Source organism: Anomaloglossus baeobatrachus, chromosome 3, assembly GCF_048569485.1.
Source record: "Anomaloglossus baeobatrachus isolate aAnoBae1 chromosome 3, aAnoBae1.hap1, whole genome shotgun sequence".
In the NCBI taxonomy this organism is placed as follows: domain Eukaryota; kingdom Metazoa; phylum Chordata; class Amphibia; order Anura; family Aromobatidae; genus Anomaloglossus; species Anomaloglossus baeobatrachus.
The window spans coordinates 254,541,445-254,568,121 of NC_134355.1; the positions used below are offsets into that span (position 1 = coordinate 254,541,445).

Genomic DNA, 26,677 nt, shown 5'->3' on the forward strand with positions numbered 1-26,677 from the left:
CTGCCCCCAACCCCCAGCTGCCTATTTGTACCCGGCTGGGAACTAAAAATATAGGGAAGCCCTTTTTTTATTTTTTATTATTTCATGAATTTCATGAAATAATTAAAAAAAAAAAGACATGGGCTTCGCCCCATTTTTGTGTCCAGCCAGGTACAACTAGGCAGCTGTTTATTGGAATCCGCAGCACAGGTTGGCCCGAGCTGTCTGGGCCCCTCTGCTGTGAATTGCAGTCCACAGCTGCCCCAGAAAATGGCACTTTCATAGAAGCGCCATCATCTGGAGCTGTATCCAACTCTTCCAGCTGCCCTGGTGATGGGTGGCTCGCTGGGTAATAATGGGTTAATACTAGCTTTGTTTTACTAGCTTGCATTAAGCCAGAGATTCTTAATGTCAGGCAAGTTTGACCCTGCCATTAAGAATCTCCAATAAAGGGTTAAAAAAAAGACACCACACAGAGAAAGAATACTTTAATAGAAATAAATACACAGACACACTTAGAGACTCCATGTTTATTACTCCCTTTTAGCTCTCCACGATCCTGGTCTTCTGTCTTCTTTCCCCTTCAACCCATGCAGCTCTGCTACATCAGACAGCACTGCATGGGAGGAAGACGCTGCTGCTCCCATGCAGTCTAATCACTCAGTGAGTGAGCAGAGGCTGCGGGTTGTAAGCGGTGATGTCACCGCTGCCACCGTTGCTAAAGTAATCTGACAGGTGGGTTACTATTGCTCTTATCACGTGATTCCCGGTGCCGCAATTCACCGGCTGTGCCAGCCAGTCCCTGAATGTGGGCTGACTCTGTAAAAATGCGCCGACATGCGGTAACGGGGAAGCCGACCATGTGCCAGAGCATCTCGCCGGTACATGGAAATGCTCAAACGAGCACCGCATACCGGAGAGATGAACTGACAGGACCTAGCATGATGTCTAGCCATGTGACCAGTCTGTAGCCAATGAGATAATAGACACGTGACTGGTCACATGCTATTCATGGAAGATCCTATCATCAGTGCTGGTTACCGGGAGGACGCAGCGATTATCGGAAGGAAAAGCGGCGGGAGACCGAGTGCAGGACGCGTCGCGGGGACCTGTAAGTGTAATGGCAATGTTTATTAACTGTATGTGTATATGTATAATGTGTTTTTATGTATTTGTGTTTGCCTGCCATTGTTTTCAATGGGGTTCAAAGGTGTTCGTCGAACGTTCGCCTAACTAAGCCGCCGTTCGACGAACCGAACTCGAACACTAGGGGGGTGGCTCAACACTAATCATCAGCATAAAGATGGTACTGGAAGCCAAATCTACTGATGGTCTGTCCAATTTGGGTAGTGTAGAGAGAGAACAGAAGACGGCCGAGGACTGAACCTTGAGTGACCCCAACAATGAGTGGAAGAGGAGAAGATGTGTAGCCAGTAAATGATACCCTGAATGAGCGGCCAGAAAGATAGGAAGAGAACCAGGAGAGCACAGTGTCGTTTAGGCTGATTGAATGGAGCATAGAGTGATGGAGATGGTGGTCAACAGTGTCAAAGGCAGCAGAGAGGTCAAGAAGAATAAGCAGAGAGTAGTCATCCTCTTCTGCTGTGTCCATTACTGCTAAGGCTAAAGTCCATTTTACAAGTTACCTTATTCTAATACTGTGATTTGATCTTCATTCTGATCCTAAATGTTACCTTTGTTCCGTGTATATAAAGTGTGTTGTTTTAATAAGCACACAGTACAGCCTATGTAGAGACGGCATGCTTGTATAAATGCCCAGAGAGGATTGTTTGATCCATCTGCCTCAGCTGGCCTTGTGCATGTGTCACATCTGGTCTGAAATGCCTTCACTATTAAATAAATATTACTTTTCCTACCTAGCTACTGCATAGAATGGTGTGGTTGATGTGTCCCTAGATTTCTTACAAAGTACTGGCTTAACACATTAACATTCTCCAGATTCCCAGCGTTTGTTAGTTTTATTAGTCTCCTTCACTGTACTTTAAATCTAGGAATTGCCGGAGATGTATTTTCTGGAATTAAGATACGCTGGAGCTTCAACAAGTAACTCCTTTGTTTCCTTCTGCTTTCTTTCAGGGTGTGCTGGGTTCATCATGTGACGGGAGTATGGGTGTACCCTCTTCTGGAATACATCAGTCCTCTAGCCAAAATAGTCTTCTTCCTTCTAGTAACTGCTATCATTAACATCTACTATGTTCTGGGTGAAAAGCTAAACAGTTACATTTGGAACTTAGATAAATGTAAGTTTTGAAGCAAATCCAATCTATAATTTTGTGCAATGAAAATTTTATTAGAAACAATATAAAGTATAAATTAACAAGTAGAATTGGTTAGATTTCCTGTTAATGTCAATACGGACCTGCTGTGTTAGCATTCACTATACTTTGTTCCGTTTCTAGTAGATTAGGCTGACTGGGCAAAATGGACCACAGTGTACGATGGAAGGGAATCATTAACTAAGAAAATGTTGTGGAATACATCCCATCTCATTTGTGCCTGAACCAGTTCCCACCTTTAAGAGAGCTGGTGGTACTTCTGGGAATACAGTATATAGCAGTACAGTACATGGAGTTCTTCTTACATCCCTAGTGATATAGAGCAGAGAACGAGGTAGTGTGACTGCAGATAAGTGAATCCTGACAATGTGTAATGTGCACACTGTCAGGATTAACCGCTGTTGCTAGCGTTACTGAAAGATTGCAACTTACTTACTTGTTATGTGCCAACTAACAACTATTACTTCTGTGATTTTTTTTTTATTTTAATTTAAGAGAAGGGGATGGGCAGCTAAGCAGTTCATGAAGATAAGTAGGCAAATCATAGACTTGCAGTCACATAATGACCGTTTTAGGTAGCAATAAAGCGTAATTCTGACAGTGCCCACATTAGACATTGTCAGGATCCTATAATCTGCAGTAACATAGAGTGAAGAAATGTGCACTGCTCAAAAAAAATAAAGGGAGCACTTCAAAATACAATGTAACTCCAAGTCACTCACACTTCTGTGAAATCAACCTGTCCAGTTATGAAGCTACACTTGTCCCGGACGTGTACAGCCCCAGCAGCGGTTGAACCGCTTGGATCCGTGCGTCGCTTGAGGGTCTCCAGACCCGGTGGCTCGGGGTCACTCCAAAACGTGATGGGGGGTGATTTGCAGGGGAGTTAGGTAGTTTGTGATGCCATCCGTGGTGTGTGGTAATAGGGAGTACCGCCACTGCCATTGGGAGTACCCAGGCTGATTGAGTGGGACAGCCAGATGACGTTACCCTCCACGGGTAGAGAAAGGCCCCGACACCCTGAAGGGTGGGATGGATTGCAGAGGGAGTGCAGATTCGCTGCTGGTAGCAGGGGTCAATCAGGTACTCAGAAGGAAAGCAGACGCTGACAACGTGGTAAACTAAGTCTTTGGGTGCCGCTGCCCTCTTGGGGAGCTCGTCCGGGTTCCGTCCCCTGCAGCACTGCCTGATGGTCTGGTCCTGCCTCCATGCACAGAATTTAGAAGTGTCCAAGGGGCCCGTAAGCTTGAAGCTTGCTCTCAGGGTCTCACGCTTGGGATTTCAGTGGGCTGTTTTGTTTGGAAAGCCCTATCCCCCTCATTGCGATAGTGCCCCCGATCTCTGAGCTTCGTGGGAACAGTCCATAAAGGCCCTGTCCTCCGCAGGTTAATTGCTGGGTTGCTTGAAGCCTCTCCCCAACCTAGGGTCCAGTACCCCAACGTGCTTTCGGCCCCAGACGACTATTGGACTGCAGCTGCCGACCGTCCTCCTCGACCAGCCAGGCACCCAGTCCCAATATCCCGCGACCGGCTCTAGACCACCGTCTGCAACCCAATCTGCTTCTCCCCTGGGAGCTCCAACTCCCAGCTTCCTCGAGCTCCTCACTGCTTGAGGGCTACCACTGAACTGACTTGTCACCTCCCACCTCCCTGCCTGACCCCTAGGTGGGCAGCCCCATTCCAGTTTAGCAGCCCACTGGTGTGCCTGACAGGGTGTGGTGCAAGGTTTGACTGGGATTTGTGGATGCTGATGGAGTCAGTACTGCAAGTTGGGAACCCAGAACCATGGGGGGTTGAGTCCTGCACTGGGAGATAAAGAGCGTGCAGTACCCTGTGATGACCTGACTAGTCCAGGGGCGTCACACACTGATAGTGAATCAATTTCTCCTGCTGTTGTGAAAATGGAACAGGCAATTGGTAGAAATGATAGGCAATAACCAAGACACCCTCTATAAAGGAGTGGTTATGCAGGTGGTGACCACCGACCATTTCTCTGTTCTCATCCTTTTTGGCTGGTCTTTTGGTCACTTTTGCATTTTTTCATGCTGTTACTCCTATACTTAGCATGAGGCGGTGTTTACAACCCACAGACGTTGCTCAGGTAATGCAGCCCATCAAGGATGGCACATAAATGCGAGTTATGGCAAGAAGATTAGCTATTTCTTTCAGCACAATGGCCAGAGCATGGAGGAGATATCAGGAGACAGACCAGCAAACTAGGAGACGTGTAGGGGGGCATAGGAGGGCAACAATCAAGCAGCAGGACCGCTACATCCTCCTTTGTGCCAGGAGGAACAAGAGGAGCACTGCCCTGCAAAATGAACTCCAGCAGACCACTAATATCAATGTGTAGGCCCAAACTGTCAGAAACAGACTCCATGAGGGTGGTATGAGGGCCCGACCTCCACAAGTGGGTGCTGTGTTTACAGCCAAACACCATGCAGGGTTATTGGCATTTGCCAGAGAACACCAAGATTAGAAAATTCAAAATTCGCACCCTGTGCTCTTCCCGGGTGAGAGCAGGTTCACACTGAGCACATGTGACAGACGTGACAGAATCTGGAGACACCATGGAGAACATTCTGTTGCCTGCATCATCTTCCAGCATGACCGATTTGGAGGTGGGTCAATATTGGTGTGGGGAGAAATTTCTTTGGAGTGCCATACAGCCCGCGGTACCCTGTCTGACATTAGGTACCGGGATGAGATTCTAAGAGCCAATCCTAAGAGACTATATGTAGGTGCAGTGGGCTCTGGGTTCATTCTGATGCATGACAATGCTAGGCCTCATGTGGCTCAAGTGTATCAGTAGTTCCTGCATGATGAAGGATGAAGGCATTAATGGTATGGACGGGCCTGCTCGTTCCCAAGGCCTGAATCCAATCAAGCACATCTGGGGACATCATGTCTTATTCCATCCACCAACGTCATGATAACACAAAACCCATTAATTTCCATTCAAATAAACTGACCCAGACAACTGAGCATGGTTTGAAAAATTGGTCGTGTTGTTTTTTATTAAGGGTTACCAAGAACAAATCACATATCATAAAAACCATAACCATAAAAATACTTCAACTTGTAAATAAATTACCATATTACCAAAATAAATACCAAAATCCACCCAGAGCCTCTGGGCAATTTTACCACTCTAATAAAAAGAAACAACAAGAAAGTAGAGAAAGCAAACAAAAAGGAAAAAGGAGGGAGGGTGGGACAATTCTCGCTGCCTATCAGCTGTGACTGACACAGCTGACTAGAATCAGGCTTTTTATACAAAAAGTACACTCCTGCACAAATAACAATAACCAATTACTTTGTCAGAAATAACCGCACAGTAAGCTGATTGGCAAGAGGCCAGCTTACATGCAATGCCAGGCAGAATCAAAAAATATAAACAAAGATAGGGCTTGTCTCATCATGGCAATCCCTAATCTAAACGCTATGGGATTATACATGATACACCACGTGGCTGCACTCTTGTCCAGGACACAGGTTCCTTATGACCCTTTGAGGGCTCATTTGCCTTTTGGTAACACTGATGATGCCAGCTCAGAACACTGAGGACAACAGCACCTTGCATGTATGAATACAGCCCCTTGAGATGTCTCTTCTCTCTTCCTAAGCATCATATTCCTCTATTCAGAGCCCTCTACATCTTCCACAAGCTTCTAACTATGGAATCCACCTGAGTGCCAATTCTCTGATTTTATAAGGCACTGTGCACACAGACTATCCAAATAAGCACCTTGATAAAGGCCCAAAAAGGCCGAAACGTTGGCGTTGGACATCTGTATTCTCTTTTTTTACATTTTTTTTCTGCTTGAGAAATAAAAAGTGGACTTATATTGCAAATATCATTCTTTGGACTTCCATTATTTCACCCATGGTGTGTTGAAAATAATCTACCTTTATTATACATGATGCACCACGGACTGTCCAGGAGTTGACTGATGCTTTACTGTAGGTCTGGGATGAAATCCCTCAGGAGAACATCTGCCGCCTCATCAGGAGCATGCCCAGTCATTGTAGGGAGGTCATACAGTTACATGGAGGAGGTAACACACACACACACACACACACACACACACACACACACACACACACTCTGCAGAGTCTCATTTACTTGTCTTGAAGCATTTCAACTGAAGAAGGATGAACCTGTAAGTTCATTTTTCACTTTGATTTTGAGTACCATTCCAAATCCAGACCTCCATGGGATATTAGTTTTGATTTACACTGATCATTTTTATGTTTTATTCTTCTTAATGCATTACACTATGTAAGGAATAAAAATTTGCAACTAGAATATTTATTCACTGAGATCTAGGATGTGGTATTTTAGCGTTCCCTTTATTATTTTGAGTAGTATATGTTCAGCATTATTGGTGGTCTAGAGCATGGTTATAAGGGTCCTTCAGCAAGGTATTCCCTACAAGTTATATCATAATGCTGTCAAGGCTATAAATTATTCAAGACAAGCCATATATATTGTTCAACCCCCCTGAGATATGTCATGTACCCCATCAGATACACATATCTAGGTTTTAAATCTATGAAGTGAACATTCTGCAAGCTATAGGTCAATTACAAAGACGAAGAGGTTATTACTTGATACCCAGTGCGTTATTCACCTACCCATGCTCTAGCTATGTCTCCCTTTATATTTGCACCTCTATGCCAGGAGGAGTACTCGTGATTGCTGAATAATGATTAAAATAATATTCAATCATAGATTTGCAAGCCCATAATGAATCATGGCAGCATCAAATGAGGAAATGTGGGACTTTTTGAAACCGTAGATAGAGGTTGCATTAATTTAAGCTAGCTTATTATTATAGAGCATTGAAAGCAATTAATAAATGAGCAATAGAATTGGCAGCAGAGTGCCACGTAAGAAGAGCAAACAGCCATCCCTGAATCAAACAATACTGGCTGCCAAATAAAGGGTATACTGTCTGAGTCTGGCCCTTTGAGTTATTGTACTTTATCAAGTTCTTTATACTATTTACAGTGGCTTGTTGTTTATTGGATTACCGAATAAAGGTTTTGTGTTATTACACCCCAACATGTCACACAGTGAAATATGTTGCTTTGGACAATCCAGAAAATTACACTGTATGATTTTTAAATAATTAATTTACATTTTATTGCATAAAATAAGTATTTGATCAAAAACCAAATTTATGTACAAAAAGGGGGGGTGTATTTGAAATCAAAACCATGGAAACCCAAAAACCCCTAAAACCAATTTTATTGAATAATGATTAAAATAGCTATCCCACGACATACAAATCCTGATTGAGGCTTGATGGAAGGGCCAAAACACCCTAAAAATGACCCTACCTTGCCACGGAGGTTGACACCCTAAATTATCCCTCAGAGATTTTGGCCAACAACCTCCTTCCCTCAGTAAGAGCACTCTCCCAGAATGACAATGATTCACAACACACCGCCAGGACAACTAAGGAGTGGCTCCGTAAGAAGCATTTCAAGGTCCTGGATTGGCCTAGCCAGTCTCCAGACCTGAACCCAATAGAAAATCTTTGGAGGGAGCTGAAACTCAATGTTGCCCATTTACAGCCCCGAAACCTGAAAGATCTGGAGAAGATCTGTATGGATGAATTCTTGTAACACAGTAGGTGCTTAGCATTGAAATACTATTTTTTTACATCTGTTTTACAATACTTTACAGTATTTTGCACTGTACTTATGTTTTACACTAGATATCTGTTATCAGTATATCTTAGGAGGTATTGCTATTATTAATGAGTCATCTACTATATTGTGATTGAGGCTTGCCCTGCACTTCCTTTATCATATAGACTAGCAGCACTCCAGCCTAGTGCAGGGTCACTGAGGGATAGTTGTCATTGAGGGGGGGTGCCATTACACTAATTTAGGGTGCCAACCTCTGCGGCAAAGTAGGATCATTTTAAGAGTGTTATGACCCCTGCCTCAAGCCTCAATCAGGATTTGTTATCCATTTATGCGTTTGTATGGCATTGGATTTCTATTTTAATCATAATAAAATAAGTATTTGATACAATAGAAAAACAGAACTTAATATTAGGTACAGAAACCTTTGTTTGCAATTACAGAGGGCAGACTTTTCCTGTAGTTCTTGACAAAGTTTGCACACACTGCAGCAGGGATTTTGGTGCACTCGTCCATACAGATCTTCTCGAGATCTTTCAGGTTTTGGGGCTGTTGCTGGGCAACATTGCATTTCAGCTCCCTCCAAAGATTTTCTATTTTTTCTATTAGGTTCAGGTCTGGAGACTGGCAAGGCCACTCCAGGACCTTGAAATGCTTCTTACGGAGCCACTCCTTAGCTGTCCTTACTGTGTGTTTTGAATCATAGTCATGCTGGAAGACCCAGACACAACCCTTCAATGCTTTTACTGAGGGAAGAAGATTGTTGGCCAAAATCTCGCGATACATGACCCTATCCCATTCTAAGTTTCACCGATCTTTCCTTCACCTCCTATATACAATATCTTACCCGCTCTTGTTGCTTGCACCTGAAGAACATCTCTAGAGTTCGCCCCTTTCTCACCATGGAAACAACAAAAACTCTCACTGTGGCCCTGATCCATTCCCACCTTGACTACAGTAATTCTCCATTAATTGGCCTCCCCCTCACTAGCCTTTTTTCTTTGCAATCCATTCTTAATGCAGCAGCTAGGGTCACCTATTTGACTAATCATTATTACAAGCTTACACTCTGTGACAGTCATTGCATTGGCTGCCCATACATTATAGGATCCAATTTAAATTGCTTGTTCTCACACACAAAGCTTTCAGAATGCGGCACCCCCCTACATCTCCTCCCTCATCTCTGTCTATCACCTTATCTGTTCTCTACACCAATCGTCTGGAATGCTGTAACCCAAGAAACTAGAACAATACACAACTTGCACAGCTTCAGATGCTCCTTACAAACACATCTTTTTAGGGTCGCCTATCACCCTCCCTAACTGAAGTCAATTTATATATATCCCCTGCACTATTTCTCAGAACATAATTCTCCCTACATCCCCACCAGTCCCAAAAGCATCACAAAGATTAGCTGATGACTTGTTCATTCAGCCTTTATCTATCCCCCATTGCTTGGAGATGACTGGACCGTCCGTTGTAAATAAATACTTGTATCTTATGTAACCCCCACCTCACTCCATTGTAGATTGTAAGCTCTTTTACAATCAGGTTTGCTTTAATTATTGTATTTTATCTTCTATAACTGTTCCTTTTGTTTGTTTGTATATGAACCACTGGATTATAAAACGCTGCATAATATCTTGGCGCTATAGAAATAAAGATTATTATTATTATCCTATTATCCTTCCTTCAATATGGTGCAGTTGTCCTGTCACACTTGCAGAAAAGCAGCCCCGAAGTATGATGTTTCCTCCCCCTTGCTTCACAGTGGGGACGGTGTTCTTGAGATTGTACTCGTCTTTCTTCCCCCAAACATGGTAAGTGTTGTTGATACCAAAAAGTTCAATTTTGGTCTCATCTGACCACATGACCTTCTCCCAAGTCACCTTTGGATAATCCAGATGGTCATTAGACAACTTCAAATGAGCCTAGACATATGATGCCGTGAGAAGTGGGACCTTGCGTACCATGCAGGTTTTTAATCCATGACGGTGTAGTGTGTGACTAACGGTAATCTTTGAGACTGTGGTCCCAGCTCTTTTCAGGTCATTCACCTTGTCCTCCCATGTAGTTCTCGGCTGATTACTGACCTTTCTCAGAATCATCCTTACCCCATGAGGTGATACCTTGCATTGAGCCCCCAGACCGAGTAAGATTGACAGTCATCTTGTGATTTTTCCATTTTCTAATAATTGCTCCAACAGTTGTTACCTTCTCACCAAGCTGCTTGCCTATTGTCCTTTAGCTCATCACAGCTTTGTGCAGTTCTACAATTTTGTCCCTGGTGTCCTTAGACAGTTCTTTGGTTTTGGCCATGGTGGAGAGGTTAAAGTGTGGTTGATTGAGTGTGTGGACAGGTCTGTTTTATATAGGCAACAAGTTTAATTAATACAGGTAATGAGTGCAGAGTAGGAGGGCTTCTTAAGGAAAAATAACAGGTCTGTGAGAGATAGAATTCTTACTAGATGGTAGGTGATCAAATACTTATTTCATGCAAGAAAATGAAAATTATTTATTTAAAAATCATACGTGATTTTCTGGATTTTTTTTTATTGTCACAGCTGAAGTGTTGCTACGATAAAAATTATAGATCTCTTAATTCTTTGTAGGTGGGAAAACTTACAAAATTGGCAGAGTATCAAACACTTCTTTCCCCCAATGTATGTAAAAATGTTAAAACAGTTGTTATGTTTACCCCTGATTTTTTTTTCAATTCTGCAAAATGCTCAACTAACAAAGAAAAAGCATTTTGAGAGGAGAGTTTGTGCATTCATCTGCAAAGTCATTAAGAATGTTAGTGGCATACTGCTTGGCATTTAAAAGAAGGCACTATTGTTAATATACTGTATCAATAATATTGCCTATACTGAAATACATTTCATTATGGCAAAACATAGAGCACTCTGTAGCATAGTTCCTATGACTTACACAGCGCTAAACTACTGGGCCACAAATGTTACTTCTAGACACTATTAGATAGATCTGCCTTGACCTGAAATAAAGATTTCACATCAGATTAACCAATAATTTGGTGATGAGCAGGATCTTGTTTTGTAGTTATTAGCCTCTATGCTGAATTAAATTTACAGACATGGGGTATTATGCTTTTGCGGAAAACCTGCTTCAAGAATGTAGTCATTCCCAGAAGAAATAACTAAATGATTTTACCAGAAAGAACAGTCATCAAGTGTTTTCTTTATTTGAGAAATGTTGCCTCTGCCAGACAGACAAGCAGAAGGCCAGACTATGCAGACTTAAAAAAATGTAATGCATCCTTCAAGCAGATTTACGGCCAATAAGGTGGGCATCACAGAAGTGAATGTGCCATACAAGAATCATAGCATCAGCTGAAATTGTAGTTGCTCAATCCCAACATGTCAACTCTTCTGTGACATCTTAGTATAGTTTCAATACCTAGAGCCAAAGTCATAATCCACTTTAGAAATCTGTGTGGCTTTCTTCATCCAACTGAACTGCAAGAATATTTTCCAGTATTTGTTACCTTGTAGGTAACTTCATCACCATATATCAATCACGAAGGTGACATGAGGTTTAAAGAGGTTGTCCACTAGTTTTACATTGATAGCCTATCCTTAGAATAGGTCATCAATGTCTAATTGGCTGGAGTCTGACCCCTGGTACCCCCGCCAATCAGTTTTCTCAGTGCCGACACTAGCCTATAGTTGGAAATGCTCAGTCCAAAAGCTGCTCCATCTTTTGATAATGGCCATGGTCTGGTACTGCACATCTGCCTCCTACTGATTTGATTGGGAAGCGGATGTGCAGTACGTGCTCGCGACCACTATCAGAAGACGGGGCAGCTCCAAAACTGAGCTTTTCAGGCCATCTGCTACCACCACTGACAGCTATAACAGCTGATCAGCGGAGGTGCCAAGTGTCGGACCCCAGACAATCAGAAATTGATGATCTATCCCAAGGATGTCATTAATGTTTAAATAGTGGACAACCCCTTTAAGAATCAATAATAATTGGAGTAGATGACAATAATAGTGGTTTGTAGTTTGGGCACCAATTGCCTCAATAGCTTAATGTTAGATATGGTGTAACAGTCTACATTATTAAAGGGAACCTGTCAGGTCCAATATGCACCCAGGACCACAAGCAATTCTGGGTTCATATTGCTAATCCCTGCCTAACCGTCCCTGTATACACTAGCATAGATAAAGAGATCTTTAGAAAAATTATTTCTAAAGATCTTTTACCGTATGCTAATGAGCGAGGGGACAAGTCTCCTGGGCGTTAGCTCCCCTGGCTAGTCGGCTCCATTAGCATGTTAGTAAGCCCCTGTTGGTGTGCTAACATGTTAATGAATGCGCAGCGTCAGAGGATGATCTCACACATCTCTCCGCCACCATCGCGTCCATCACTGGATTTTGGCTCAGTGCGTATGATCCCAGAGCTTTGGTCATGCGCACTACTTCAGCTTGAAGCCAAGACGCATACACACGGCTTCATAGTGCGTATGACCGAAACTCCGGGGTCATGAACACTGAGCCGAAATCCAGCGTCAGATGCGATAGCAGTGGAAAGGTGAGTAAGATCATCCTCTGACGCTGCATATTCATTAGCATGTTAGTACGCCCACAGGGACGCACTAACATGCTAATAGAGCCGACTAGCCAAGGGGAACTAACGCCCAGGGGAGTAGGCCCCTCACTCATTAGCATATGATAAAAGATCTTTAGAAATACTTTTTCTAAAGATCTCTTTATCTATGCTAGTGTACACAGGGACAGTTAGGCACTAGTGGTTCTGGGTGCATGTTGCACCTGACAGGTTTCCTTTAAATGGAGTTTGTCAGCTTCAAAAGTTGCAATAAAGTAAGGACAGCTCCTTGTAGGGGCAATTGTCTTAAGAGGAGCCATAACTTGGGCCTTGTGCTCATTTTAATACAAAATTATCAATTATTTGCTTTTATACGCAATCCAACCTGATTTTTTTTAATATTATCATTATTAGAATTAGAAATATAAAAGCACGTGAGTAATTATGTTTTAAAAATTAATCGATATATGGGATTCAGTAATAATACATACATGTAGATTAATTCAGTATAATGTTCAAATGCAAATGCAGTATTCTACAATCAATTAAAATTATATAATGAATAATCCAATAAAATCTCTTTACATTAACTCATGAATGCCACCTATTCAAAATAATACAAATTAGCAGTGTAAAATATACAAGAACAGTGTTAGTAGATCTAGGCTGGGCCTCTGACAGCATGGAGAATGAAGTCTTGAATATACTGTATTTTTGGTGTTTACAAGTATTGAAATAGCCATCGTCACTATTCTGCAGAAATTATATTTAGCGTTCATCTGAGAAAATATAAAGAAACATACAAAATGCAAGTGTAGGAAGTATAGGGTATACAAATGTGTAATTCGATCATTTTTATCATGGCTTGGGAGACTTGGCGTGAGTTTTCAAGTTTGATACTTTGCTAGAAGAGGATTATGCTATGAGTCAATTATTTGCCACCTAGTGGTTGTGATGTGTATTGCAGTCCATTGGCTTTGGTAGCATGTTACAATAATGTATTACATTTGTATAGTGAAAATTGGAGTTATTAACCAAATACAAAGAAAGGTAATGGTCATCACATCTTTATCTTAATGTAAGGCTGGAGTTACATGAGCATATAAAAAAATCGCTCCCATTCTCATCAAGAAAGTCAGATATTTTTTTTCTCCCTTGTCATCAGTGTGCTGTCCTTATGCAGTCTGCTTTTTTACTTAGAAGCTATTAATCATTTATAGGACCATTTACAGTTTCCCATCTTACAGAGTTGTAATGCATCAGTAAAAATCGCTTGTATACTGATGGTCCGTACGGCATCTGATTTTGTTTCTCGCACTGTACCGATTTTGGAGTCAAATCGCAGCTTAGTGTAATTTTTTTCTCATGCCAAATACAGCTGAGAAAAAAACACAACTCTGCATTGCCTCATTATAGAACATTGGTCCGAGTGCAATCCATTTTTTTTATCAGATAGCACTTGTCCGATTTATACGCTCATGGGAGTGAGCCCATACAGTGCATATGTGGTTATTATTGTACAAGCACTATGGCTTATTCACCAGTGCACCAGTGTATTCTCAGACACAGTTGGTCTTTCATTTTAGTAATTTTAGTTGCATAGTGTAAATCAATACTTATCATGGTGTTAATATATTGCTTTGATTGTTGTAAAAAATCCTTCTGTAGTCTGACAGCTCTGGATTCTAAGTCTGCTTAAGGCCCCCTTCACACGCACGTGTCTCCGGTATGTGTTAGGTCCGTTCCTGCACGTACCGGAGACACGGGCACACGTAGACCCATTAAAATCAATGGGTCTGCGCACACGTGCGTGTTTTGCCATGGAACGTGTGTACGTCAGGAGCATACGCGTGTCCGTGTGTTCCACACGTAGACATGTCCACGTTTTCTCCGGCATCACAGGTGTCACACAGCCCGCATACGGACCACACGGATGTAGGGTGGATGCGGTCCCATGTGACACGCGCCGGAGAAAACTCACGTGTCAGAGAAAAAAATAACAAATCTTTACTCACCTTCTCCAGCCCTCTTGTCTCTGCTGCTGCTGTCACTTGCTGCCGACCGCCGCTCATTATGCTCATTTAATATTCACTTCACTGTGGCCGGAAGCAGCAGCAGCGGAGAGCCGGCAGGGCTGGAGACCGAAGTTCAGCACCACGGACGGCGACGCCAGGGACAGGTGAGTTGAAAGTTCTCGTTCTCCGTGTGTTATCACGGATAACACACGGAAAACACACGTAGTGCCATAAACACGGCTCACGGAGGGGTAAACGCACCTTTGACACGTCCGTGAAATACGTGCATGATTTTTACGGTTGTGTGAAGGGGGCCTAAGACTGCTTTACACGGAGCGACATCGCTAGCGATGTTCCTAGCGATAGCACCCGCCACGTCGTTTGCGCGTCACGGGCAAATCGCTGCCCGTGGCAAAAAATATCGCCGGTACGCATCACACCAACGTACCTTCCTAATGACGTCGCTGTTGCCGGCCAACAACCTCTTTTTTAAGAAGGCGGATCGTGCGGCGTCACAGCGACGTCACACAGCAGGCCACCAATAGAAGCAAAGGGGCAGAGAGAAGCCGCATGAACATCACTCCCACCTCGTTGCAGAGGGCGCAGGAATGTTGTTGTTCGTCGTTCCCGGGGTGTCACACGTAGCGATGTGTGCTGCATCAGGAACGACGAACAACCTGCGTCCAGAACGAGCAACGATATTTTGAAAATGAACGACATGTCAACAATCAATGTTTTGGTGAGTATTTGGGATCGTTAGCGGTCGCTCGGAAGTGTCATACGCAACAACGTCGCTAACAAGGCCGGATGTGCGGCACGAATTCCGTGACCCCAGCGACATCTCGTTAGCGATGTCGTTGCGTGTAACGGGGCCTTTAGCCTGACTATAATACCTGTAGTTAACATAAATGCTTAAATATTCCCCATTATATAAATAAAATACAAATTTATATATACCTTAAGCTGGAGTCACACTTGCGTATGACTTGCACAAGTGCAATGTGAGCAAATCTCGCATTGCACTCGGCCCCATGTAAGACAATACTGCAGCTCTGATCTGCGTGTTTTTCCTCAGCCCTAATCAGACTGAGGAGAAAAATCGCATCATGTTGCAATTATCTGCGAGAGCCATATCACTCGCACCCATTCAAGTGTATGGGTGCGAGAGAAACATTGGACTGCACTCGGATGTCATTCAAGTGCAGTGCAATATACGGACAGGCTGACAATGGAGGAGATGGGGGGATTTACTCCTCCCTCTCCTCCGCAGTGCCTGCCCTCTCCTCTGCAGCTGTGACCCGATCACAAGATCAGGTCACAGTCACATAACACTTGGCTCACACAGCACAGCGGGAGCCGAGGGTCATTAGCATATCGCAACCGATGCTCTCACATCAGAAGCAATACGCAAGTGTGACCCCAGCCTTAAAAGACTGACAAAAAAATCAAGGCTTTATTGGCTACTCAGATGTAAAAATATTGTAGTGCTCTTTCACAAGACATGGCATAAAAAGGGAGAAATCTGCATGGCTGCTGCTACCACAAGGGTTTTTTGGAGCATACTGCATACAGATTCATTATTACATGTATCTGTGTAAATATAGTCATGGCCAGAAAGTATGAGCACCAAGGAAAATTTAGCAGTTTGCCAAAATGATCTTTCGGAACCCAAGTCCACCACCCAAATATCTCTCACCCTGAACCTAAATCTAATACACACAGAAATCCTTTAGTAAAGTCCCCTTCACACCTCCCCATCTACCTTCCACCTCTCAAACATCCAGCACTTTCCTAAAAACTACTTTTGGGTTCAGCTGTCTTGAAACCATGTGGCTTCTTTGGGTGAGGTAAGCCTCCTAGAAGCCTGTAGTTTCTAAGCTTTACCGTATAAATATATATACAATGAGTAGGTGTACTTAGGCTATGTGCGCATGTGTTCGTATTGCATGCATTTATGCTGCGTATTGCACTGCAGCGTAAATGCATGCGTCCTACGTCCCCTCCACAATCTATGAACATTGTGCATAATCCGTGCGCACGATGCTTTTTTGAACGCAGCATTTTCAGAGTGAAAAATTTGACAAATCTCTGCGTTCAAAATTGCAGCATGTTACTTCTTTTGTGCTCTTTGGATGCAGCTCCCACTCTGTCTATGGGAGAGGCATCATCCATAGAACATGAAATCCGCATTTATTCTGCTGAAATATCCATTATGCAGTGTTTCTGCAGCGATTTAAAGCGCACATGAGCTGTCAAATCACTGCAGAATTTTCTGCAGTGACACGACGCAACGTGCGCACATAGCCTAATGGTTGCAGCAGCATCTAAAATGATATGGCTGGAAATAACAAAGTCCCTCCTCGCCCACTTTATATACCAAAATGATATGGTGTTAAAGTTAGGCTTAACCATTTCATTGTAATAGAAAAGCTGAGTAAATGGGCCCTTAAGTGGGCTGTCATAAGGTATGGGAAAGAGGTGATCCTTGATAATGTGCATGCGGAGAAAGATGAAGCCTCACGCCATGATTTTAGGTTTCCGAGTGTCTCTTGTCTTACATATGTTTGTATTAATGTGATGTTACCATGCTGTAGCCAGCAACACAATGTTATTTTTCTTTTTTCTTCTTTTAGCAATGGAAGCAGCTGACAAAAGGATCAAGGCCGACTGATTCCAGCTCTGCAGCAGTGAAAAATTCTCCTCATCCACACAAAGATAGAAGTCATTTCATTCACTGTAAAGCACAGTCAGGCCTTCGCCATCATCACAGTACTGAGGAGATCTGTGCAATGACATAAAGTGACGGATAGAACATTCAGCAACTAAGAATTGAAGACATTAATTATGGCCGCATGTTAGCTTTTTCATTATGCCAATTTCTTGCTAACATGGATTTATGAAATAAAAGAGCATTATTTCAGAAGATATTGGGACATCCGGAATTTTGCAATCTTTTTTCTAGTAGAACAGACATGAAAATAACTATCGTTTATTTTTAAGGTCCAAATAATTTCGCTACTATATCCTCGTTATATGTATGGCACTGGCAATAGTGATCATCAGGTGCTATGCCTTTTCTACTGTAAATGACTAGCTGTTGGGGAAACTGATGTCTTCTGTATAGACAGAGCAATGTACTAAATGCTGTAATCATTAGAGGTGTGATATTGTTTGTGTAATATATAGGCTATATGGAAATTTTCACTTGATTGTTAATTTCTGTGTAATAATAAAGAGAGACCCAGGAATTGGTTAAAAAATAATGGTTATATGTATAATATTTGCATTGTCAGTCATTACATTATGTAGGGTATAGAGCTCAAACATTAACATTACAATTTAACTAAGGCTGGTATCAGACAGCCATATTTAAAGGGAATCTGTCAGCAGGTTTTTGCTATGTAATCCAACATGACCATGAGGTAGAGACAGAGACCCTGATTCCAGTGAAGTCTCATTTAGTTTACTGGGTGCACTAGTTATGATAGAGTCGAAGTTTTGTTTGCTGCAGTTCTAGCAGGGCTCAGTTGTTGAGCTCTGTAGAATTCCACTCACACCACAATTTTTTGTGAACATTGTGTATGTACAGTGAAGGAAATAATTATTTGATCCCTTGCTAATTTTGTAAGTTTGCCCAGGGACAAAGACATGAACAGTCTATAATTTTAAGGGTAGGTTAATTTTACCAGTGAGGGATCGAATGTACAAAATAAAATCTAGAAAATCACATTGTATAAATTCTATAAATTTATTTGCATTTTGCAATGAGAAATAAGTATTTGATTCCTCTGGCAATCAAGACTTAATACTTGGTGGCAAAACCCTTGTTGGCAGCACAGCAGTCAGCTTTTTTTGTAGTTGATGATGAGATTTACGCACATGTCAGGAGGAATTTTGGTCCACTCCTCTTTGCAGTTCATCTCTAAATCATTAAAATTTTGAGGCTGTCACTTGGCAACTCGGAGCTTCAGCTCCCTCCATAAGTTTTCTATGGGATTAAGGTCTGGAGACTAGCTAAACCACTGCATGACCTTAATGTGCTTCTTTCTGAGCCACTCTTTTGTTGCCTTGGCTTTATGTTTTGGGTCATTGTCGTGCTAAAAGACCCAGCCATGACACATTTTTAATGTAATGGCGGAGGGAAGGAGGTTGTCACTCAGGATTTTACTGTACAAGGCTCCATCCATTGTCCCATTGATGCGATAAAGTAGTCCTGTGCCCTCAGCAAAGAAACACTCCCAAACATAATGTTCCAACCCCCATGCCTGACAGTGGGGACAGTGTTCTTTGGGTCATAGGCAGCATTTCTCTTCTTCCAAACACAGTGAGTTGAGTTAAGGCCAAAGAGCTCAATTTTTGTCTCATTTGATCACAGCACCTTCTCCCAATTACTCTCGGAATCATCCAGGTGTCAACCAAAAGACGAGCCTGCACATGTGCCTTTTGAGCAGTGGGACTTTGCAGGCACTGCAGGATTTTAAGCCATTACGGCGTAATACTTCACCAATAGTTTTCTTGGTGACAGTGGTCCAGCTGCCTTGAGATCATTAACAAGAACCCTCATGTAGTTTTTGGTTGATTTCCCACCTTCCTCATTATCCTGGATACCCCACGAGGTGAGATTTTGCATGTTCCCTCAGATCGATGTTGATTGACACTCAGTTTGTATTTCTTCCATTTTCTTACTATTATTATTATTATTATTATAGCGCCATCAATTCCATGGTGCTTTACATGTGAAAGGGGTGTACATAATAGGGACAAGTACAATAATTATAAACAATACAAGACACAGACAGGTACAGGAGGATAGAGGTCCCTGCCCGCGAGGGCTCATAGTCTACAAGGGATGGGTGAGTATACAGTAGGTTAGGGTAAAGCTGATTGTTCGGCGCTGTATCAGACTGAGAGTTATGGTAGGTTGTAGGCATGTCGGAAGAGGTGGGTCTTCAGGTTCCTTTTGAAGCTTGTCAAGGTAGGCGAGAGTCTGATGTGTTGAGGCAGAGCATTCCAGAGTATGGGGGAGGCACGGGAGAAATCTTGGATGCGATGGTGGGAAGAGGAGATGAGAGAGGAGTAGAGAAGGAGATCTTGTGAGGATCGAAGGTTACATGCAGGTAAGTACCAGGAGACTAGGTCCCAGATGTAGGGAGGAGACAGGTTGTGGATGGCTTTGTATGTCATGGTTAGTGTTTTAAACTGGAGTCATTGGGCAATGGGAAGCCAGTGAAGGGATTGGCAGAGAGGAGAGGTCGGGGATAGCGGGGGGACAGGTGGATTAGCCGGACAGCATAGTTTAGAATAGATTGTAGGGGTGCGAGACTGTTAGAAGGGAGGCCACAGAGCAGCAGGTTGCAATAATCCAGGCGAGAGATAATAAGGGCATGTACTAGGGTTTTTGCAGCTTCTTGGGAAAGGACTGTACAGATCCGGAAATATTTTTGAGTTGGAGGCGGCAGGAGGTGAAGAGGGCTTGGATGTGTGGCTTGAAAGAGAGATCAGAGTCTAGAATTACTCCCAGGCAGCGAGCACGTGGCACTGGGGAAAGTGAGCAGCCATTGACATTGATGGATATGTCAGGTACGGGGGTTCAGTGAGGAGGAGGAAAGACAATGAATTCTGTCTTGTCCATGTTCATTTTTAGGAATCGAGCAGAGAAAAAGGATGAAATAGCAGACAGACATTGGGGGATTCTGGTACTAGGGAGGTGATGTCAGGTCCAGAGAGGTAGATCTGCGTATCATCAGCATAGAAATGATACTGAAAGCCGTGGGACTCTATGAGCTGTCCCAGGCCGAAGGTGTAAATGGAGAACAGCAAGGGTCCAAGAACTGAACCTTGGGGGACCCCGACAGATAGGGGGCGAGATGAGGAAGTGGGGTGAGAGTGGGAGATGTTGAAAGTTCGGTTGGTTAAGTATGAGGAGATCCAAGACAGCGCCAAGTCTGTGATGCCCAGAGATGAGAGAATTTGTAGTAGAAGGGAGTGGTCTACTGTGTCAAAGGCAGAAGACAGATCCAGGAGGAGGAGGACAGAGTAGTGTCGCTTGGCTTTTGCAGTTAGTAGGTCGTTAGTGACTTTGGTCAGGGCAGTTTCAGTGGAATGATGGGGTCAGAAGCCAGATTGTAACCGGTCAAAGAGAGAGCAGGAAGAGAGGTGTGAGGACAGTTCACGATGGACCTGCTGTTCCAGTAGTTTTGAGGCATAGGGGAGAAGTGATATAAGGCGATAATTTGACACAGAGGGTCAAGGGAGGGTTTTTTGAGGATGGGTCTGATTGAGGCATGTTTAAAGCATGAAGGGAATACACCAGTTCTTAGTGATAGGTTGAAGAGATGGGTTAGGGTCGAGAGGAAGACTATGGTGAGATTGGGGATGAGGTGGGATGGGAGTGGATCAAGCAGGCAGGTTGTGAGATGTGATCTTGAGAGTAGAGTGGAAAGATGATCTTTTGTCATGGTGGAGAAGCTGGATTTGGAGGAAGAAGGCTGAGTAGTTGTGAGGAGTGGCTGTGGTGATTGTGGGCCAAAGCTTGCTCTGATGTTGTCAATCTTTTGCTTGAAGAAAGCGGCAAAGTCTTCAGCTGAGATGAGAGGAGATGGAGGTGGTACCAGGGGACGGAGGAGAGAGTTGAAAGTGTTGATAGCTGTTTAGGGTTGTGAGATAGAAAGGATATGAGGGATGAGAAGTAGGTTTGTTTTTCAGCAGTGAGTGCAGACTTGAAAGTGGTGAGAGCTTGTTTGTATATAACGAAGTGCTCAGTGGAATGAAACCTCTTCCATCTGCGCTCAGCAATTCTGGAAGCCTATCTCAATTCTTTAGTCTGACTCGTGTGCCAGGGTTGCTTGTTGATTGTGCGGTTTTGGTGTGTGTGAGGGGGGCAGCTGATTCGAGAGCTGCAGAGATGGTGGTGTTCTATAAAGTGGCAGAAGCATCTGCATCGTGTGAAGGAGCAATGTCTATTGCATCAACAGTTGTCTCCTTCTCACCCAGCATCTTACTTATGGTTTTGTAGCCCATTCCACCCTTGTGCAGGTCTATGATCTTGTCCCTAATAATAATAATCAGTAAAACCAGGCTCTCTAATTGAAAAAAATCAGATAATATTTATTTTATATTTTCAATCCAGTTGTGAAGACGTTTCAGTCAATTTATTGACCTTCCTCAATTCACTGGTAATATATGAAAAAAATATACAAATTACAAAAGAACATAAGTACATTCAGAAAATAAGTACATCCAGAGGTCACAATTTAAGACAGCTGTCTATAATGCATGAAATTAGTTGATTAGGAGCATCTAAGTGTCTGTAGGAGCCAGAACTTTTAATAGTTGGTAGGGGATCAAATACGTATTTCTATCGGCAAAATGCAAGTAAAGGTATATAAATTTATACAATGTGATTTTCTGGATTTTATTTTGGATATTCTATCTGTCACTATTAAAGTTAACCTACTCTTAAAATCATAGATTAGAATAAATGAAAAGATATGGTCCTGCACTACCAGGGATTACCTTGACAGGTGCTGTTGAGGGAGAAAGTCCACTCAGATACTCCATATCCATAGTTGGCAGGGGGTGCACACTTGAATCAAGCCAGATGTCCAATGAATTGTTCACATAAATGGAAGAAAGTGGCACTCTCCATCGCCATAGCATAGAAATCCAAATTATTCAAACCATGTGCATTAAAAACATGCAGGGAAGAGGCCGGGTGCGGGCGCTATGGGAATGCGACGACCGTTTCGTGCTGGATTGTGCTTCCACAAAGAAAAGTAATCACTATTGGCCTATTGCACTGTCAATTCTTCTACTTGTCCAAGGGCGGTATACAGCTGTCTAATACTGGCCACTGATTGACTGGAGTGCTCACGTAGCATGACACCCAAGCCTTTGGAATCTCAGAGACAATATTGTTGGAATAGTGTCAGAGTTGGAACAGCTGACCACTGTGGTGTACCTTACTTTGCATGAGCAGTCATCTGAATGCTAAGATATGTCCTAATGGACTAACCAGTCCTTGTTCTCTGACTGACTCCTATGTTATTTGTGTAATATATAATGACCACTGTGTTCGCTATTTAAAAACCAGAGAGTAGCCTCCCCAACATGTTTCACCACACTGGCGTCATCAGGGGGCTGAGGCTAATACTGAATAACTATGTATGAACGGACCTTTTAAAGTTTAGGTTGTGACATCACATTGCTATCAGCCACTAAAAAGACATAACACATACTTCAAAAGAGTATTCCTAAACCAGTATAGCCAATCATTAGAGGGGAGTGTATATAGACCTACTCCTCCTAAATCTATTATTCGTTCCTATATCCATCCTTCTGATATCTCTTTATTTATTGGGTAAACTCACCATCACCACTTTTCCCTCTCAAAGTCCATAAACCAATCTGGATCCGTTATATCCAGCCAGTAGGGTTCTTCCTATTATCGTACTGTGAATAACATCCAGGTCACATTCTCTGATGTCATTACGTTACAACATGGGGTCATTAGTTCTGCGCTTGCTCCCGTACTTAGAGGAAAAAGCAGTATATGAATCATCACCTGCTTCGCGCATGCGTTAGAGGATGAATGTCTCAGCTAGATACAACTTACTACAGCGCATGCTCAGGGACTAAGAGGAAAAATGGAATACTATTTACTACGGGCGCATCTGCGTCCAGGGGGGAGCTCTCACCCAGATAGATCTTCCTAGAACGCATGCTCAGGGACTTAAAATAAAAGGAGATACCATTTTCAAAACGTTCCAGATCCTCATATAATATAGTATATAGGTGTAAATTTAGACAGGTTTCCCACTATCTTACTAGTCATACATACATACTAGTAAGATAGTGGGAAACCTGTCTAAATTTACACCTATATACTATACTATATGAGGATCTGGAACAACACTAAGTACTAACGCATGTACACTATCCAAGTATCTTTCTCATTCTAAGTATGAGAGTAGATGCTGTTGGATTAATGTTAGACACAGGCACGTTTTGAAAATAGTATCTCCTTTTATTTTAAGTCCCTGAGCATGCGTTCTAGGAAGATCTATCTGGGTGAGAGCTCCCCCCTGGATGCAGATGCGCCCGTAGTAAATAGTATTCCATTTTTCCTCTAAGTCCCTGAGCATGCGCTGTAGTAAGTTGTATCTAGCTGAGACGTTCATCCTCTAACGCATGCGCGAAGCAGGTGATGATTCATATACTGCTTTTTCCTCTAAGTACGGGAGCAAGCGCAGAACTAATGACCCCACGTTGTAACATAATGACATCAGAGAATGTGATCTGGATGTTTTTCACAGTACGATAACAGGAAGAACCCTACTGGCTGGATATAACGGATCCAGATTGGTTTATGGACTTTGAGAGGGAAAAGTGGTGATGGTGAGTTTACCCAATAAATAGAGAGATATCAGAAGGATGGATATAGGAACGAATGATAGATTTAGGAGGAGTAGGTCTATATACACTCCCCCCTAATGATTGGCTATACTGGTTTAGGAATACTCTTTTCAAGTACCGTGCCTACAAGTAGTCTTCAACCCCCTGCAGATTTAGCAGGTTTGATAAGCTGCAAATAAGTTAGAGCCTGCAAACTTCAAACAAGAGCAGGATTTATTAACAGATACATAAATCTTACAAACCAACAAGTTATGTTGCTCAGTTAAATTTTAATACATTTTCAACATAAAAGTGTGGGTCAATTATTATTCAACCCCTAGGTTTAATATTTTGTGGAATAACCCTTGTTTGCAATTACAGCTAATAATCGTCTTTTATAAGACCTGATCAGGCCGGCACAGGTCTCTGGAGTTATCTTGGCCCACTCCTCCATGCAGATCTTCTCCAAGTTATCTAGGTTCTTTGGGTGTCTCATGTGGACTTTAATCTTGAGCTCCTTCCACAAGTTTTCAATTGGGTTAAGGTCAGGAGACTGACTAGGCCACTGCAACACCTTGATTTTTTCCCTCTTGAACCAGACCTTGGTTTTCTTGGCTGTGTGCTTTGGGTCGTTGTCTTGTTGGAAGATGAAATGACGACCCATCTTAAGATCCTTGATGGAGGAGCGGAGGTTCTTGGCCAAAATCTCAACGTAGGCCGTGCTATCCATGTTCCCATGGATGCGGACCAGATGGCCAGGCCCCTTGGCTGAGAAACAGCCCCACAGCATGATGCTGCCACCACCATGCTTGACTGTAGGGATGGTATTCTTGGGGTCGTATGCAGTGTCATCCAGTCTCCAAATGTCAGGTGTGTGGTTGGCACCAAAGATCTCGATCTTGGTCTCATCAGACCAGAGAACCTTGAACCAGTCTGTCTCAGAGTCCTCCAAGTGATCATGAGCAAACTGTAGACGAGCCTTGACATGACACTTTGAAAGTAAAGGTACCTTAGGGGCTCGTCTGGAACGGAGACCATTGCGGTGGAGTAAGTTACTTATGGTATTGACTGAAACCAATGTCCCCACTGCCATGAGATCTTCCCGGAGCTCCTTCCTTGTTGTCCTTGGGTTAGCCTTGACTCTTCGGACAAGCCTGGCTTCGGCACGGGTGGAAACTTTCAAAGGCTGTCCAGGCCGTGGAAGGCTAACAGTAGTTCCATAAGCCTTCCACTTCCGGATGATGCTCCCAACAGTGGAGGCAGGTAGGCCCAACTCCTTGGAAAGGGTTTTGTACCTCTTGCCAGCCTTGTGACCCTCCACGATCTTGTCTCTGATGGCCTTGAAATGCTCCTTTGTCTTTCCCATGTTGACCAAGTATGAGTGCTGTTCACAAGTTTGGGGAGGGTCTTAATTAGTCAGAAAAGGCTGGAAAAAGAGATAATTAATCCAAACATGTGAAGCTCATTGTTCTTTGTGCCTGAAATACTTCTTAATACTTTAGGGGAACCAAACAGAATTCTGGTGGTTTGAGGGGTTGAATAATAAATGGCCCTCTGAATAAACTTTTCACAATTTAAAAAAAAAAAGAAGAAATAACATTCTTTTTTGCTGCAGTGCATTTCACACTTCCAGGCTGATCTACAGTCCAAATGTCACAATGCCAAGTTAATTCCGAATGTGTAAACCTGCTAAATCTGCAGGGGGTTGAATACTACTTGTAGGCACTGTATGTGTTATGTCTTTTTAGTGGCTGATAGCAATGTGATGTCACAACCTAGGCTTTAAAAGGTTTGTTCATACATAGTTATTCAGTATTAGCCTCAGCCCCCTGATGACGCCAGTGTGGTGAAACATGTTGGGGAGGCTACTCTCTGGTTTTTAAATAGCAAACACAGTGGTCATTATATATTACACAAATAACATAGGAGTCAGTCAGAGAACAAGGACTGGTTAGTCCATTAGGACATATCTTAGCATTCAGATGACTGCTCATGCAAAGTAAGGTAGACCACAGTGCTCAGTGTTTTTAACGTTGTCTGTCCCATTTCTTAATGATTTAATTAAAAGTTACATATTATTTGATCAGTCTTTAGTTTAGGGATTTAGTTGCCTCAGGCAAATTGTAAATATTTGGTTGTTAACCCGTACGCTGACTGATAGAACAAGCTCTTAGTAGAGTTGGAACAGAGCATATATATTATTTTTGTTTTACAAGGGGGTTACTTAATTTAAAAAAAGGATTTGTCTATATAGTAGACAACCTGTCAAACTGTGCAGACGTACCCAACTGTTCACATGAACTAAAATTAGAATATGACTAGAAAGAGCAGGCCACCTTTTTTACTGATCTATGGTACAATTCTGATATTCACTTCTCATTGTAGCCTTTTCTGATATTGGACAGGGATTAGCATTGGCATTGTAGCCCGCCTACTGTTATGTAGCAGGCAAGCTGTAATGGACAGTGTGTTTTTCCTCCTCTCTATCATAGTCCACATCAGTTTTTCAATAATTTGTGCCACATTGTGGGATTGAAGCAGTGTCTAGTGTTCACCCTCTACACGCATCAATCAGCCGTTTTCACCCATGACCCTATCTCCAATTGATTGGTTATCTTTCCTTTGACCACTTTTCATATGTTTTAAACATTTCATACTTGAAATATCACAAAAGACTTGCGGTTTAGGAGATGCTGAAGCCAAGTTGTCAATAAAATTTTATTTTTTGTCCAGTTTGTTCAGATCTATATTGTTACACACTTGTCTC

At 42.7% G+C, this 26,677-nt stretch overlaps 1 protein-coding gene across 1 annotated transcript in view; it reads left to right on the forward strand.

Annotated features, from left to right (window-relative positions):
* The window catches only part of AIG1 (androgen induced 1), a 606,269-nt gene extending 588,088 nt beyond the window's left edge, over nt 1-18,181 (forward strand). The window contains exons 5-6 of the mRNA XM_075339801.1: nt 2,077-2,240; nt 17,151-18,181. Coding sequence (XP_075195916.1) covers nt 2,077-2,240; nt 17,151-17,188 — 202 coding nt within the window. The 3' untranslated portion in view covers nt 17,189-18,181. The remainder of the gene's footprint in view (nt 1-2,076; nt 2,241-17,150) is intronic.
* Nucleotides 18,182-26,677: the final 8,496 nt, after the last annotated feature.